The sequence below is a fragment of the Cydia pomonella genome, chromosome 10 (genome assembly GCF_033807575.1).
Source record: "Cydia pomonella isolate Wapato2018A chromosome 10, ilCydPomo1, whole genome shotgun sequence".
Lineage (NCBI taxonomy): Eukaryota > Metazoa > Arthropoda > Insecta > Lepidoptera > Tortricidae > Cydia > Cydia pomonella.
This window is the reverse complement of record NC_084712.1, coordinates 6,819,446-6,837,849: the sequence shown is the minus strand read 5'-3', so window position 1 is coordinate 6,837,849 and position 18,404 is coordinate 6,819,446. Positions and strand designations below refer to the sequence as shown.

The following is an 18,404-nucleotide window of genomic DNA, read 5'->3' as shown; positions in this document are numbered from 1 at the left end:
AGAACTGTAAGCGATTCAGATTAAATTTAACAACTTATGGTTTCGATCTTAATTTGATTCTATCTTAAAGAGCTCACTTTTTTTTGTACTTCGTCGGTGGCAAACAAAAATACGGCCCGCCTGATGGTAAGCAGTCTCCGTAGCCTATGTACGCCTGCAATTCCAGAGGAGTTACATGCGCGTTGCCGACCCTTTAAAAACATGTACACTCCCTTTTTGGAGAACCCCATACTGTAGACCCTCGGGAAGCTCGTTGAGCTCTGGCAACCTTACTCACCGGCAGGAACACAACACTGAGTAGGGTCTAGTGTTATTTGGCTGCGGTTTTCGGTAAGGTGGAGGTACTTCCCCAGTCGGGCTCTTCTCTAGATCTGGAATGACATCCGCTGCGCTGTGCCTTACCACACAAAGCAAGATGCATGACATTCACAATGCCCATACCTCTCGTAGAATGCCCATACCTCTCTTAACTACTGAATGGTGAATGCGAGATTAAGTGAAAGTCGTGCGTGAGATGTGCGACAATCACCAAGACGATCGTCAAGGTCGTATCAAAACTTTTTATAGTAGAAAAATTAAAACAAAATAGGAAAAAAAAACAATCGTATTAGTACAAAGGCGAACTTATCCCTTATAACTTATATCATCAACCCTGTTTATCCGAAGGATCACTTTTTTCATTAAGTAATTAATCTAGCCGGCAATTCCTATGTATAGCCGTCCGAGAATAAAGAATCTCTAAAGGCTCTAATCCTCAAGTCGATCGTCAAGGTTGTATTAAATCAAAATCGGGCTGTCTCAAAAATGTTACTACATATGCGTGCGATTTGCGAGGCGAATGACCAAGCGAAATGTTTGTTTTTCCTGCGTCACATATTCGCGTTTGCTATTAGCTCCGCGACTAGTCGCATATGTAAATGCGATTCAACTAACTGCCTGCAGCTGCTCTGTGGCGAGGCATGTTGAGGTTTGTGATGCAAATTGCAGTCGCACGAGGCGTTATCGTCTCCCCAGAAGCCTTTAATTAAAACTAATAGCATATAACACGTTTACACTTACACCGAGGCGCCGGGAAGCAGTTATAAGATATTTGCACACGCAATCATATAGTCGACACACTTGCCTTTATGATGTATGGTGGTGTCACTTTAATTTGCGATATTAAAGAATGAGACGCAACACGAATATTTTGGCTAATACGATCTGGTAGATTGCCGACTTCGTGATATGAAACACTCCATGGTTTTTAAATGTAAATAATAAACCTACTTATATAATATTATAGAGTGTAAGAGCGATTACAGCGGCAGTTAAGCCCTAGGAGGCTTTGTTCGCTGGAATTATCTTGAAAATGTATAATTTTTTTTTTTTTTTTTTTTTTTGTGTTAATAAATAAATAAAAAAAAAAAACATCATCCCCAGGTCTCTATGCAAAAATCGGCTGTAAAATCGATTCCACTTATTCGTTTATAATCATATAATCACTAGATTTGACAAACGACACATCATAGCCTCATCACTTCAAACTTCAATAGACACCGTCCTGTCAAATGTGTGAACTTAGATCTATGGAGTGTGGAATAAAAGGAGGAAAATCTCTATGTATAAAAAGTGTCCATCAAAAAACATTAAATAGGCGGCGCCAGAATACACCAAAATAAAATGTCATAGACCTAGTATTTATATACTTAGATGTGCTATAAGCGTGCGCTCGTGAAGGACAGAACATACGCAATACGACAAAATTAAAAACACGTTTTAATATTCCTGACAAGTGACAACATACCACAAACTACCTACATAATTTTGTCGAGTTATTTGTTGCCCCTCCTCCACTTCATCTCTACATTATTCTACCTCTATGGTTCAAGTAATCCATTAGCCTACCTAGCGCCACTGGAGAGATTAGGAACTATTATTTAAAGCTGAAAGCTGGTCACTTTTGCAATAGTTCTGCTATAAGAGATTTTCCTTCTTTTAATTCCACACTCCATACTTAGGTCTCTCGGACAATAATTAGCAATTTATGATCATGAGCTTGAGCGAGGTTTGCAAGTAGGTAATTACGATTATAATGTCACAATGTCAGATAAACAAGTTTTATATACCCTGTTATTACTATAGCCGTTATCTAATATTCCTGCGCGTCGTACATTTCATGCACACATACACCACAGACCAAAAGTATGGAGACAGCGTTGTTTTTTTTAATATCTCAGGTTTCTATTATTATTATTGTATTACTCGGCCCTATTCGAAGAATGCAATACGGAAAAGATAACAGAACGATTAGTTCTGGTTTAGATATAGATAAGTTCTCAATTAGATATCGTTTGTATGTCGTATAATTGACAGAAGCTGCACGATTCGGGTGACCAATGTCACTTTGACGTTAGAATATCTTTTAAGATCTTAGTCAGTGTTGCCAGATGGGTTTTGCGTTCCGTTACGTGCACCTCTTAAAAATAGTACGCAAATTCAAGTTGAGTACGCAGTATAAAATTTACGGTGCGTTCCTAAATAATATTAATCGGAAAACCACCGAATTTTATCGCTACTATAAAAATGTTGAAAATAGAACTTCACATACTTCGATAAAATATTTCTTGTTTAAGGAGACTCAATTCAATGCAAATTTGCTAACGGTGCCGTTTCGAAATGTAATACCGTCGCGGCGTCTGTCATACTTCGGTCTACTTAAACACGCTGCACGCTGCTGCGACGCGTCAGGGCCTACCGCGAACCACGTTCGACGTGTTGCCTCTCTGTCGCACTTATAAATTCGTACGTAAGTATGACAGGGAGGCAGCACGTCGAACGTGGTTCGCGGTAGGCCCTCTGTCTGTGATTGTTAGGCAAACACAAACATTTTTTTTTACAACGGACGCCCACTAGAATTTCTCTGCGTTGAAGTCATGTCATTGTTGAAGTTTGAAAACTCATAAAGTTTTGTTTTGTGAGTGAAACCGTGAATAATACTAAATAAAAATGTGTGACAGTGATCACAGTGATGAAAATATGTTGCCCACTACTCCTCAGGAAATATTAAAGCCTTTTCCGTTTATGTTTGTAGTGTAAAGTTTTATCGGCAGTTTGTGTGTTATTACTGTGAAGTGTTTGGCCAAACCGCCACTACCACTTTTGAAAGGATGCCACCCAAAAATCCCAAAAATGTAAGTTGCACAAAACAAAAAGAATTTATTTGCAGAAAAATATAGCTTTCTGCCAGTTCCTTTGATCGTTAACTTATGTGACTGTTTTTTTTCAGTCGCTCGAACGCAGCACAAATTAGATTGCTCGTTGAATATTGGTTCGCCAACCGGGAATTTGACGGCGCAATGGGAGGCCCTTGCACAGGCCTTAAGGGAGCACGGGCCCAATAAGTCAGTCAGGCATGGAAAGTGGTAAGTAAATATGCTTCCTATAGTTAAGATTTCCATCACTTAGTCCGCATAGAAGTCTTCCTAAACAAGACACTTTTTTATATATAATATTGAATGAAATTACAGTGCAATCTGTGCATAGTAATAAAATGAAGTATAATAACTAATAAAATTACCATCTTAATGATTACTGAGGTCATGATAATGCAGGTCATAGAGTCAGTTGCTTATTATAATGTTTTCTAAAAAAGGTATTTAATATGTATAGTTTTGCTGTAGTGACCCACTAGGCTAAACCGGTCGTCGAACATTTGATTTGATTTTAATTTCTTAATAATATTTATGAAGTGCTTCTATCTAAGCTTTCTTATTTCTCTTTGCTTAAACTAAGATCATGAAGAGTTTATTGTGTCTTGTTATTTTGTTGAGCTAATGTCAGGCTAAGTAAAGTTTCTAAAAGTACTTTGCGATACAAGTGCAAAAAGTAGGAAATTACCTTTTTGCACGTACATTGTACATACAAAGTCTTACAGTACATATGGCCCTTTTCAATATATGCATGTATAGTGCTAGTTACTGCACTAGGGCGGTAAAGTAGCACAATATGTATTGTAATAGTACGATACAAGTGCGAAAAATTAGATGTAAGTTTATTTGCAATGCCCTAACAGGGTGCCATGTGTTTTCACACTCTAATATAACAACTATTATGTACCATGGTTTCGCAATAAAGATTTCTATTTCTATAAAATAGGAAATTTATTTATTTAATTAATTATTTAATTAAACCTTTGGGAAACAAACATGCAAAAACAACACACATAGTTAATCAGATTACACATCCACAAGCCAAACAGTTTCCACTAATGAGTAATAACAATTATGTTGCTCAGAAATTAACATCAATATCAAAACATGCAAAACTCAAATAACTCTAACTGTTGAAAACAATATTAACAAATTGGCAAGTATGCTGAAATATAGTAACTAATCAATATTATTATTAGCTGTACATTTTATTGCAGAAACAAACTGTTGTAATGATAAATGGAATATATCAATATCAGAAAATTTTTCATTATAAGTTCTACACACTCTAGCTAAGAACTTATTTCTTGCATATGTAGTACGACCAAAGTTAATTGCAAATAGGTTTGTGGAGCGAGTTCGCCGATCAGGACATCGAATTGAAATTTTAGACAAAAGATTGGGAGAATCAATAAGGCCATGTATGATTTTGAACAAAAATATCTGATCTCGAATTTCTCTACGGGTTTGAAGAGAGAAATTGTCAGGGCAAAAAGATTTAAATTTATATTTCATTGTTCTGATAACTTTGTTCTGATTTTTTTCAATTGTGTTAATGTGAACATTGAAATGAGGATTCCAGACTGTAGTAGCGTAATCTAAATTGGACCTAACAAATGCGTTAAAGAGAAGTTGCAGAGTCTTAGGGTTTGTAAAATCCCTGCTTTGTCAGAAAATGAATCCCAACATTCTGTATGCTTTTGCTGAAATTTTGTCAATATGTGAAATAAATTGTAGTTCGCTATCAAGATTTAACCCCAGGTCCTTCACTTCAGACACAAACCTTAAATTTTTGTTGTTTAATGAATAATTTATACTCTATCTTATTGCGTTTTCTTGTAAATGTAATGGCACAGCATTTTTCGACATTCAAGTACAGTTCATTCATAGAACAATATAAACTCAGTCTATCAAGATCAGCTTGAAGTTTCATACAATCATCACTTGATTTAATAATGGTGTATATTTTAGTATCGTCGGCATATAATAATAAGTCAGAAAATTTGAAACGAGTGGCGATAAATTAAAACACGACTGAAGGGAGTGTTTTAAATTGACACGAGTTGCGAATTACCTATTCGCACATGTATCGTACAACGTTTTACAGTACATAAGGTACCCTTTAAATGTTGGAAACAGTAACGTAATATGCTAATTTTCGCACTAGTGCGGTAAAGTAGCACCATATGTACTGTAAAAACTGTTTTAATACTATTAATAAGTATAGTTAGTATATTAATTTTGCCATAATCGCATGCAGTTATGACTATGGGTATAAATATTGTTGAATTTATATAGCCGAGTCCACACAGAGCGACCGAGGAGGCGCGTGCGTTTTCCTTGCCCGAGCGCACGTCTACACTGGCCAGTTTGTGCGTGAGAATATTGCCTCACGCGTATGCTCGCTCTGTGTGGACCCGGCTAATCATGTATAAATGCCAACAGATTTTATTCTCTAGGCGGGCACCTGCTCCCCGCTGGCGACACCCTTGCAGAAGCTAGCATTTTCAGATATATTTACTTTTTAAGTTTTTGGTTTGGTTTAACCGGAATTATTTTTACCCGACTATGAGAATGGGAAGGGTTATGATTTTAGCAGTCTACGTATGGATGCCGTATAGATGCCGGTATGTTTTTGTTGTGTATAAATTACTAATCAATTTTGGTGAATGTGTTTATAGGCTCATTTTTATGGGGTGACATAGACTACATAATAATATTTAACTGACTTTGGACAAGGAAGAGGTGCTTTAGTTAAGAAAAAAATCATAGTCGGGTAAAAGTTTTTACAATCTTTTGCTTGTTTTCATTCTTATAACAAATATTTTAAACTTGCATGTGCTCATTGCCTCTGATTGACGACTACGTTGAGTTTTCGGGTGCTGGGAACAGTGTGGCTGGCAGCACGTTTTCTGCCACTGCTGAAAATCTCGTTGTTGTTCCAACCACCGCCACCGTTTCTGCGGCCGTGCTCAGCGAACAACCACACTTCTCCACCTCTCATTTGTCCTCGTCTCCCTCTCCTTCTGCCAGCCCTATACGCTCCACGCATTCAGTACTGCCCACAAGTCCTGGACTACCCGAACGTCCCTCTCTTGCCGCCCTTTCCGCCCGCTATGCCCGTCCCGCCCTTCTCGCTCGTTCCGCAATAACCGCCCAACCCGCACGTCTTGTCCTGCCTGCACGTCAAGTACACAGCTCTGTGTACGTGGATCCGCGCCCTGCACGCGTACATCCATACCCCACGCTACTGCGACCACAACCCCGCAACCGCACAACGGAACCGGCACCTTCGACAGCACAATTTAATCATCTGCAGCATGAGCATGATAATATTTTAAGAGTAACTAATTTATTTATGAACTAATAATTGTATGTTTTAAGATCAGGTGGAGTACGAGAAACATTGTTTATTTAACTTGGGACAAGAAAAACATTAGACTCTGACCACCACGCTAACTTTGCACAAACTTGGCAGTAAGAATGCATACATAAAGCCTGTAAGCTCCATACTTGACGTACCATTCCCTACAAGTGTTTCTCTTGCCTCCATATTTCGCTTACCCCATCTGACCGTATTTGTATTGATAAAACATACAAATAATAAATATATATATATACGCGAGCAATCGCAAAATCTACATTTCGGTATTTCTCGTATCGTACAGTGCCGTTTAAATAAAATAACACCACCAACTACCGATAAGAGGGTTATTATGAAACTTATAATTAACATGCAATTTTATTTGTCTCGAAATCTTGACCATGGTCATATATTTGACTGGACGGTTCACGGCAATTTTATTATTACTAATGTATTTCATAACACTAGACTTATTCAATCCTAAGTAACCTATTAGCTTCTCATTCGTGTGCGGTATATATCAGCGTTTGGTAGTATCATAACATAATAGTAAAATCTGTTGTTGGTTCAGTTGGTTGTTGTTAATAGTCAAATGTTCATATTTTGTGTGAGTCAGTTATCATAACAGAAATAAGATATAAAGCTGTTAATACCGTAAATTGTGTATGGATATGTTTGACTCAAATTCTGTATTCCCACAATAAGTATACGGGGAGCCCGTAAGAAATCAGTGGTATATGAAGGCTTTCTTGTGCAACTTTAGTATGAGCTGGGACAAGTAAATGTAGTTATGTAGAACAGATAATCTCCATTGTGGTAGATGGCGCTATTTATTATTTGCTCTGTGATACCACTTAGTTTCAACTTGCTATAACATATTTTATGTTGACAGGATATCCTGAACGAACTGAAAATTTTTAATGAGGCGCAGAAACAAATATTGAGTGTTTTGAAGGAGCGGAACGACTTGTTGGCGAATCGGTAAGACTTTTAATACTGATGTCAAAGAGAATTTGAAACAGGTGGATTCTCAAAGAAACCTTTGTAGCCACAGTAAATTTACTGCAATTTTTCGACACATGATTAAAACTTTTAGAACGTCATTTGACTTTGATCCTTATCCTTTCACTGATATGTGTATAATTTGTTAAATATCAAAAAGTGGCGCCATCTAATAGATCAAAGGCCCGGGTTATGCCCAGTAATATGGCGCTCCTTTATGATATTTAACAAATTTGACACATCAGTAAAAGGATCAAAGTCAAATGGCGTTCTAAAAGTTTTAATTGTGTGCCTAAAGATGGCAGTAAATCTGTTGTAGCTACAAAATTTTCTTTCACAATCCACCTCTATTTCAAATTCTCTTTGCTCATATCAACTAACAAATAAACGTAATATTTATTGTTTAAGTAGTATGTACTAGTAGTAACACGCGAACGAATGAACAAGCACTCCTACCCTGAGGTTGAACTACCTGACTAATTATAGGTTCATCCAGAGGCGTAGCGAGGGGGGGGCTAGGGGGGCCATAGCCCCGGGCGGCACATGAGAGGGGGCGGCAAAATACGGTATATAAAAAACATAAAATTAAGAAATCCATATTTTCAAATCGTGCCACGAAACGAACCAATGCACCGCGGGAGCGCACGGCGGTCAATCGCTGCCGGAGTGCTTACACCGCCGAGCATACACGATTGTTCGCTGGGCTACAACCGCGAAAATCGAAGTTCGTCAATTGCGGGCATTTTTCTCTGTACTCTAATTACGTCTTAGTGAGAGTAAAAGAGAATGATACCCGCAATTTGCGAATTTCGGTTTTTGCGGTAGGCCCCCTGTATAACCGATAACCCTATATGACATCACACCAAATTGAACACGGTGCCCTCTGCGCGCAATCTGGGCGCCTTCGGCGCCATCATTCGCAAAAATAGTCGGGCGTAGCCCAATGAACGTGGTGCGATACGCGCGATTAAATGCCGGTGGCTTCGGTGCCCTCATATTAAAAGAGTCGGGCTTAGCCTGACGTATGTTGTCACGCTGCGGGCGATGGAATAACGGGCGCCTTTTGCGCTCTCATGTAAAAGCATTGGGCGCTTTGCGTGCGCTGCTGTGCTGAAGGGACCATGGCACAAAAATAATGTAAAATGATTTTAAATAATCGATTATGAAATTATAACCCCAAAATTAATTAAATAAAAAACTTTCAAATATAAACGCAGACTACTGAAAATTGCGCTCTAAAACGTATGAAACAAGAAAACATTCTCATCTGAAATAATAATTTACCTTAAAATTTATCAGTAAATAATAAAAAAAACTTTTCACCTCTCTTGATTGATTGTTCAAAAACGAAGGAGAAAGTTGAATTTTATCCACATGCATGTGAGGCAACTAATCAGATGCAAATTGTAAGTTGTTACCTAGTGTTGTTTACTTTTAAATTATCATTTCCAATGATAAATGTATTATTACGTTCATTTGAATTTGATTTGGTTTGATTTTATTGGTATTTAATTTCATAGTTAGTATTTTCCTCGCTTTGGTGTGGTGAAAACTGTTGTGTTTACTCGGAGGCAAAGTCTGTTTAACCCTGAAACCCTCGCAACGGTCACGATTCCACCGCTCGAACTTCAATTTTTGAATCTTTCGCTTGCCCGTTTATCAATATTAGTACGAGTGGTTAACAACAACGTAAAGCAAATAACAATTACATTCGCTGTAATGTTTTTTTTTTACCAAGATGTAAAAATAAATAACGTGTCGTGTGCAAATACACACACATTTTTGTCGAATTTGATCAAAACGTATGACGTCAGCAATACGTGGTTAAAGTCTGTCGGGTTACTCGTTCCCACAGTGTATTCAAAAATTAGTAAATTATGTTAAATTGTATTTCTTTATTTAAAAGATGTAAATATGCAATATTTTCTCCGTGATTACTTCAGATGAGATTTTTTTCTTTTTTCATGCTTTTATGAGCCAGATTTTCAGTAGTCGAGTTTTGGTTTTTGAACATATTTTTGTATTTTACCACTTTTACCCAACTTTGTCTAGTCAGGTCATATGTTATGTCACAAAGGTTTTGACTGATAATATGTAATACAAAGTTTTTGATAATAAAAGTTAGCCATGATTTGAAAGCTTGTTTTATATGATCAAAACGTATTATAATTGTTTTAAAATTTAGATCGCGACTTTATTTACTACTTGTTTACTTTGGGATTGTCGTTAGACGCGAATACGCGGCTGGATTGTGAAAAAATATACTTCACAAAAGGGACTAAAAATCAGTGTCACATAAATAAAATAGGTACAATTGTTTATTTATATGAACCTACTTTATTATAACGCTATTTTATCACCAGCATTTAGTTCTTCGACAAGTTTATACTTCAGCTAATACCTTCATACTTAGGGTACTTTTCAGTAACATGCTTATTTTTGACTACCATTCAACGAGTAGGTTTGGTAAAACATGTATAGTTGCAATTTTGCCAGTCCAGTACACATGATTTAAGTATCTAAGGAAAGATTAAAGACCCAACATTTGTTTTATGTACGATTCAACCATGTAAAACAGAAAAATTTATAAATAGGGATCAAAATCACCTTAAAGAGGCCGCGTATTTTTTTCATGATTTTTTATACATTTGCGCTTACTTGTAAAGCATGCTGTGTACACTTGTTATGAATCTCGTGCTAATTTTTAAGCCATCATATGCAATTGTATGTTTTTCATGATATTGTACGATATCTGTTTAGTGTACCTAATAAAGTAAAATAATAAATTTAAACCATTTCCTTCGAAAATTAAATAGAATAAACTGTAAAAACTGTACCTATAACTTTTTTATCAGTAAAAATCTTTGTGACTGAACTTACGACTTGTCTAAGTGATGTTGGTCGTAAATTGGGGCGGCAAATTTCTGATCGGCCCCGGGCGGCAAACATATACTCTACGCCGCTGGGTTCATCCTCTGACCTTTCCAAGGAGCAAGATCTTATTTTCGTGTATGTGAGCCTTTGGAATACAATATTATTAACGCCCGAATGAGTGCTACCGCGTTTAATTTCACCACTAGGGGCGCTAGTGTAGACGGAGGTCTTTCGAAATGTCAAATGCATAGCTTTTTTATCATGAATTTCCACTCCTCATTCATAATTGTGGTAAATCTTATTTCATCTTTGATTAGTTAGTCACCAAACAAAAGTAACAAATAGCCGGGTCCACACAGAGCGAACATACGCACCAGGCAACTTCCTCACGCACAAAACGGCCAGTGTAGACGTGCCTCGGCCGAGGCGGGGCGCGCGTTTTCCTCGCCCTAGTGCGCCGCCTCGGCCGAGGCACGTCTACACTGGCTGGGATTACCATCGAATCGTCTAATGTCGGTTTTGTTCCTTTGGGTTTGTTGTACCTAGTGATATGTTTTTAAACGATTGCAGCGCCATCTGCGAGTTGCTCGAAAGACTACTTACACACATATATGGATGTGGCTTCAAAAGTAATCACAGTTAATATCTCGAATCGTACCTTGAATAAAGGACCCACTTCTTAATTATTATTATAATTATATTTTGGTATTTTTCCAGTATTAACACATTGGAGGACGCCGAGATTATTGAGAACTTGGAAGACACAGTTATAATGGAAGAGGAAGACGTCTGAGCTAAGCGCTGTCCTCGCACCCTCCGTCTAGTTTACGTTTGCGGCCATATCAAAATACACACTGTATGTTTATTAGGGTTCCGTACCAAAAAGGTACAAAAGGAACCCTTATGGTGCTATTGCTAAATATCTCGAGAAGTACTTAAGCTATAGATGTGAAATTTGGAATAGTAATGAATAACGCTGACCCAAACATATTGGATGTGTATTTATTTTATTTTATTTGTATTAATAATGGAAAATTCCCAATATGAAGAGGGGGCAAAATTTCAAAGTCTAGTTAAATGGGTCAAGTGGGGTATCATTTGAAAGAGCTCGAATTGAAAATTACAAAACAATTTTTTATTTTCATAGTAAAAAAAATTTGACTTATGAAGGAATATGTGAAAAATAATACCATTCCCCCCACTCTTATCTCCGAAGTTTAAGAATAAAAATTGTTTTTTTTTATATTGGTCAAGTCTTTCATGAGAAAATTTAAAGTTTGTACGGAACCCTCGGTGCGCGAGGTAAACGAACTCGCACTTGACTGGTTTTTCTTATTGCCCATAAGGCCCGTCCTTAGATATATGTCAATGATTACGGTGATCTCGAAAATGGCTCAAATGATTTCAATTAAATTTGCTATATGGGGGTTTTCGGGGCGATTTTGAGTTTTTACCTATTTGTTTTCCGAGCAAAAGGAATTAAAGCTTACTGATTTTAAAAACTGTGTTTTATTAGTAAAATAATGTTCTGATTACATTTCTTGAAAGAAAATACATATTTATTTAGTATATTACTACATAGAGCGGGAAAAAGGGATTTGGTTCATACACATTTTATAATATGGTTAACTCTTTCCCATTTTTCCTGTAGCCATAACAAAGTTAAGGGAATCTAAAGCATTGCGCATTTTTCTACGTTCTGTATATTAGGTAGGTATTTGTATCAGAATAAAACATAGTAATAAGCAAAATATGTATTTATTAGAAGCGCACGCTTTTCCTGCGCCACTCTTAATAGAAGTCCGTTTTGCGCATGACGATGAGGAAGTTCTTGAGGAGCGTCTTCATCAATATCTCCTACGATTTCCTCGGGAACATTTCTGCAAGAAAAAGGAGAACATCGGTAAGAATATTAGAATTTAAAGAAGAAATCTGAAGATCCTAATCATCACTATAAAGAGTAAAAATGTGAAACTTTCTTCATCAATCACTGAACAATGAAATTTATTCCATTTGCCCTTAACTTCATTTAATAGGGAATATTACGCGAAACTCTGCGTAGGGGTCACAACTACCACAATCCATCACAATCTGAGGGCCTCCGCTAGCTGACGCGGATTATCCGAACGGACGCCCCGTCTAATAACAAATTGTATGAATAGCGCTAACTGGCGCGGGCGCGTGCGACGGATTTGGCCTGGGAGCAGGACCCGCGAGCGTGCGCACGCGGCGGGCGCCCGCGTCAGCTAGCGGAGGCCCTGAGGGTCTACCGCGAAACAAGAAAATTTCGTTACTTATCTAACCTCTCTATCACCGAAGAGAATCTGCAATGTTAAGCTCACTTACCTATAATGTTGCATTATGTTGTATACTACGCAACATGCATTTATTATTGACGATGCCTTCGTCGGGCTGTAGTGTAAGACGCGGTCGTGGCCCAGGCACCGGAATACGTTTTTGAGGTACCCATTGGTACGCTTGATCGTGTTGCGCACGCGACAGTGCCAGACCGTGTACCTACCTTGCTTCTGGGCTTCCCGGGGCAGGATTCAGCACTGGCGTCATGAGCCATGGCTCAAGAGCATACCCCGAGTCACCTGAAATTATTATTTTTTGGTTACATAATACTTAATCATCTGAACAACTAACGAAACTTCCCCCTTGCTTATGCCTTTTTAGGGTTCCGTAGCCAAATGGCATAAAACGGAACCCTTATAGTTTCGCCATGTCCGTCTGTCTGTCTGTCTGTCTGTCTGTCTGTCCGAGGCTTTGCTCCGTGGTCGTTAGTGCTAGAAAGCTGAAATTTGGCATGGATATATAAATCAATAAAGCCGACAAAGTCGTACAATAAAATCTAAAATTTTTTTTTTTAGGGTACCTCCCCTACACGTAAAGTGGGGGTGAATTTTTTTTTCGCTTCAACCCTAGAGTGTGGGATATCGTTGGAAAGGTCTTTCAAAACTAATAGGTGTTTTCAAGAAACATTTTTTGATAAAGTGAATATATTCGGAGATAATCGCTCCGAAAGAAAAAAAAAATGTGTCCCCCCCCTCTAACTTTTGAACCATAGGTCCAAAAAATATGAAAAAAATCGTGGAAGTAGAGCTTAAGAAAGACATTAAATGAAAACTATAGCGGACATGATCAGTTTAGCTGTTTTTGAGTTATCGCAAAAAGTTTTCCCTTCATAGTAAAAAGACTTACTTTAATTAGGTACTGATTATGCAAATTTGCCTATTTGTTTAACTCGGGTGAAAGGTACCATTTACTACACTTTAAGCTCCAGTTTAGCTTATAGTGACGGAAGAGTAACTACGGAACCCTACACTGAGCGTGGCCCGACATGCTCTTGGCCGGTTATTTACATTATGATAGGTATATTAACTTAGTCATGAACTATTTATTCTGTGGTCGTGATCTAAGTACATTTACTAACATGCACTTGCCCCATCCCAATAACCCGGGGTTAACCGGTTAAACCGTTAACCCAATGTGAAATTGTACTGGTAACATGGTAACTCCAGGGTTAACCAGTTAACCCCGAGTTAGTGAAATGGTGCAAGTGGTGCTAAGGCATTTAGAAACAGCGCGCCAAGCGGGATGTTTTGGAAACTCAAAATTCCATACAAAATGACAGTTAACGCAAACGCGTACGTCACGTCTCCCCATCGAATAAATTTACACTAGGTACAGATACACAATTTTCTGCTTACCCAGAAGGAAATACTCCCCAATGTGGCCATTGTACAATCTTCTTAATTCATCCTTAATGGACGAATTGTTAAATATGAAAGAGTCGTGCACACGGCCAGGAAACCTCGTGTTTACTGCCAAGATCTTACAGTTGACATCTGCAATCTGAAGATATGAGGTTATTTATATTCTTAATTGAGAATTGGTGACAACCAAGTAGTAACATATAAGTTATTATTTTAATGAATTATTATAATCAATCTAGATTAGGTACATCATTATCTTAGTCGATTTGTGTTAGATTGTCCCATAGTATTTATATTTCTTTATTTAATTATAATATACATACATTGTGGTCAGTGATGAGGATTTTATGATTAATATAAAAAAATCATTATTTGTAACTAAAATTGAAACTTACTAGCTGTACATTAAGAGCGTGAACGCCTTTCCGATTCAGATATTGCACTCCGTGTGGCACAGGTGGGAAATATTTTCACTTGAGTGCAGTCTACTGCACCCAAGATATTTGGCAGACCATATGCATCCTCAAATCCTGAGGCAACTGATCGTCGGGACCGATCAGTTCCAGGAAAAACTATCCATTGGTCTTTAAGTCTGTAAAAAGGAGCATATTTTAGATGGCACATTTTAGAACTTAACCTTAGTCAAACCTAGCTAGTATTGCAATTCCAGATTATGTATCCAATGTAACTAACTACCTGAACATAACTATCAAACAATACCTATCTCATTACACAATACATCAACACTGATGCTTATTCAAAAAAGTAAAAACTACTAAGATAGCCCTAGTATACTCTCACAGTTTTTGATGCCTAGTAGTTCAGTGGTCCAATGAACATACCTTCTGTTCACAGCATCTACAAATTGTTCGAGATACTGGCTTACAGTCGTCTGACCAATAGATAAACCATGATCCTGACCAGTCCCGTGTTGATAATTGCCATCAGCCAGCAGATGTAATGCTGTTAGAACCTAAAACAAATACTTATTTAAGTAGTTGTACACAGCTTAATTATTTAAGTAAATTTTTTCGCTTAAGAAATATTTAAATTTTAAGGTAAAATGTAGCACCTCTGTTATGTTATAAACAACAATTTCACCCAAATATTTGTATCAGCTAATTTTGTGTGATTGTGCGGTATCTTAACATACAAACTTTTGGTACTATATGAGCAACACTGCAATATTATAGCTTTACCTTAAGGTGAGATGGCAATCCATCACCCTTGTGAGGCTGGAGGTCGGCGTTGAGTTCTTCACAAATATATAACACTAACTCCTTTCGTACTCTGTATATATGACGGAACTCTTCGTCCGGCATATCAAAGGGGTTTGCAGCGTCCCTCAAAGATCGTCGCTGAATCCTTCTTCTTTCTTTTTCCTCTGCAGCAGCTGCGAGCTGGAAGAAAATAAAATCTCGACATCCCTGCAAAGAAAATATTGACAATATTATATGCAGCGGAACTTTTTTTTTTTTTGCTACGTCGGTGGCAAACAAGCATACGGCCCGCCTGATGGTAAGCAGTCTCCGTAGCCTATGTACACCTGCAACTCCAGAGGAGTTACACTACTAACTAACTAACTAACACTCAATAAAATCATAGAAAAACGGATACTTACTGATAATTTATACCTTAACATAGGTTTTTTCATGAGCTTTGCATCCACGACAACGCTTGTCGTGACCTAAGAAGCACGTAGATAAAATTAACTATATTGAACTGCCAAAATGGGATAATGTGTCAAGTTATCCGACGACCATGTTATGCAAATTGTCGATTGTCATCTATCGCTGTCAAATGTGGATAACTCCTATTATCGTCTGCAACAGTGTGAACGATAAAATCGAAGAAAACTGTCATTTTAACAACAAGATTGTCACCATATCGCGTGATAACTAAGACCATGCTAAGCCCGCAGCGTAATAAGAGTGTAGTACCAAGTACAATTCTTTCGATACATACTTTTTGCAGCTGACTGTACCTATGTTCAATTCAACTTCATGTAAGGTCAGCATGGGAAAGTGTGGCACACAGCCCATTCAGGTATGTGAGGCTGACATTGGGGTCTGTTTATACATTGATTAGTGTTTATTGCGAGTTCATACATTAGCTACTTGCATTAAATGGCAAATGTATGAACCTGCAAATAAATAATAAATAAATAAAATAAAATAGCCTTTTATTTCTTGCGAAATTTTAACATTTTAACATTGTTGTTTAGAGTTAAGTTAAAATAATTTTAGAACCAACATCAAATAGTACATTACGATACAAGTGCGAAAAATAGGAAATTCGAAACGAGTGGCGATAAATTAAAACACGACCGAAGGGAGTGTTTTAAATCGACACGAGTTGCGAATTACCTATTCGCACATGTATCGTACAACATTTTACAGTACATATGGCCCTTTAAATGTTCGACACAGTAACGTAATATGCTACTTCTCGCACTAGTGCTATAAAGTAGCCCCATATGTACTGTAAAAACTATAATCAAACTTAATTACTTATAGCTTCCCAATGGCAGCTCTAAAACTATTTCAAAATGAATTTTAATATGTAGCAAGAACCCCGTCTTCACAGGTGAAGGCCTCCTCCAGAGTTTTCCACTCATCTCTATCTTGAGCTATTCGCATCCAGTTTTGACCAGCTAAATTTTTTATTTCGTCTTCCCATCTAGTAACAGGTTTTCCTATACCCCGTTTCCCTAGTGGCCCTTTCCATGACGTAACATTTTTGGTTCAACGCTGGTCCGTTATTGCCTGCAAATAAGACTAACCAATTACCCTCAACACAAGCCTTATTGAGCTTACTGTGGGACTTAGTCAATTTGTGTAATAATGTCCTATAATATTTATTTATTATTTCACGATTGTATAATAGTTATTTACGATACATTAGTGGCGAGCGATAAATTGAAACACGACCGAAGGGAGTCTTTTAAATCGACGAGAGTTGCGAATTACCTATTCGCACATGTGTCGTACGTTTTACAGTACATATGACCCTTTAAATTTTCGACATACTTAGTTACATAATGTGCTAATTTACACACTAGTGCGTAACACTATAGTAGCACCGTATGTACTGTAATAGTACATTACGATACTAGTGCGAAAATAGGAAATTCGAAACGAGTGGCGATAAATTAAAACACGACCGAAGGGAGTGTTTTAAATCGGCACGAGTTGCGAATTACCTATTTGCACATGTATCGTACAACGTTTTACAGTACATATGGGCCTTTAAATGTTCGACACAGTAACGTAATACGCTAATTTTCGCACTAGTGCGGTAAAGTAGCACCATATGTACTGTACATAGTTATTTGTGCAACAAGACCAGTGCCGGATTAAGACATTTTGGTGCCCTAAGCATTTCTAGACCATGGTGCCCCCTCATCAAGATTACATTGAATTTTCTTGGTAAATTGAGTGACGTTTATTGCCGCATTACTTCTGAGAATAGAATTTTCAATCCGTCACATCATTTTATCACGGAAATTGACAGAACTGCAGTATTAATGTTCCAAGAGTAGGTAAGGTCAAGTGTAAGCAAATTCGAAGACCGTGCTTCGCATAAGTCCGGAGGCCAAGCCAACCATGGTCCAAGTGTAAGCGAAGACGTAAGACATAGGCAGTATTCCGCACAGGATTTTGGAACCTCTAGAGCTTTCCTGCGAAGCTTATTCATGTGAGGGCAAAGGCCAAGCTTCAGTAGGGGCTTAGCCATTGGCCATTGGTTTTTGTCAGAACAAGTACCAATGGCCACAAATGTTTTAAATAGCAAACTATTATTTACGAAAACGGGACTTAATAGGGTAAGTTTTAAAATTACCTCTGACCCGACGTTTCAAGGACGGCGTTGTCCCCATGGTCTCGGAGAAGACTGTGTAAAGTCGACATTTTGACGTTGGAAGTAATTTTAGAACTTAATCAAACGCGCGAATAAGTCCCGTTTTCTTAAATAATAATGTGTCACAATTAGGCCAATACAATTAGATTTTTTCGACCTAAAAATACGTGTAATCCGAGTTTGCTCCATTCCAGGACGTGTACATAAATGTTTCCCCGTTTTCAGTTTTTTTGCTTGTAAATCGAAAATGGTACGGCCGACGGAAAATTTGTTCTACCTAATTACAAGTATTATTAAAATTGATATCTAAGGATCCGAAATGTAATTTAACTACGTTCTTGCAATAAAATATATTGATTGATTGATTGATTTACTACCTTAAACACATTAACACAT

At 37.6% G+C, this 18,404-nt stretch overlaps 1 protein-coding gene and 1 long non-coding RNA gene across 5 annotated transcripts; one reads left to right on the top strand and one right to left on the bottom strand.

Annotated features, from left to right (window-relative positions):
- Positions 1-6,932: 6,932 nt before the first annotated feature.
- LOC133521937 (uncharacterized) lies at positions 6,933-11,933 on the top strand. The gene is made up of 2 exons (XR_009799966.1): positions 6,933-7,536; positions 11,149-11,933. It is a non-coding gene; the product is annotated as an uncharacterized LOC133521937 (long non-coding RNA).
- Positions 11,934-12,069: 136 nt separating this feature from the next.
- LOC133521936 (uncharacterized) lies at positions 12,070-16,403 on the bottom strand. Of its 4 annotated transcripts, none has more exons than XR_009799963.1 (4): positions 15,350-16,403; positions 14,546-15,123; positions 12,778-14,289; positions 12,070-12,311 (listed from the first exon to the last, which is right to left on the bottom strand). XR_009799963.1 is itself a non-coding variant. In XM_061857070.1 (3 exons), the coding sequence occupies exons 1-3, from the start codon at positions 15,470-15,472 to the stop codon at positions 14,556-14,558; spliced, it is 441 nt and encodes a 146-aa protein (XP_061713054.1). In that variant the 5' UTR covers positions 15,473-16,403; the 3' UTR covers positions 14,311-14,555. The 4 variants fall into 4 exon arrangements, 1 of the variants encoding a protein (XP_061713054.1); XR_009799965.1 differs by having other exon boundaries at positions 12,953-14,289; XR_009799964.1 differs by having other exon boundaries at positions 14,546-14,742.
- Between the last annotated feature and the right edge of the window lie 2,001 nt (positions 16,404-18,404).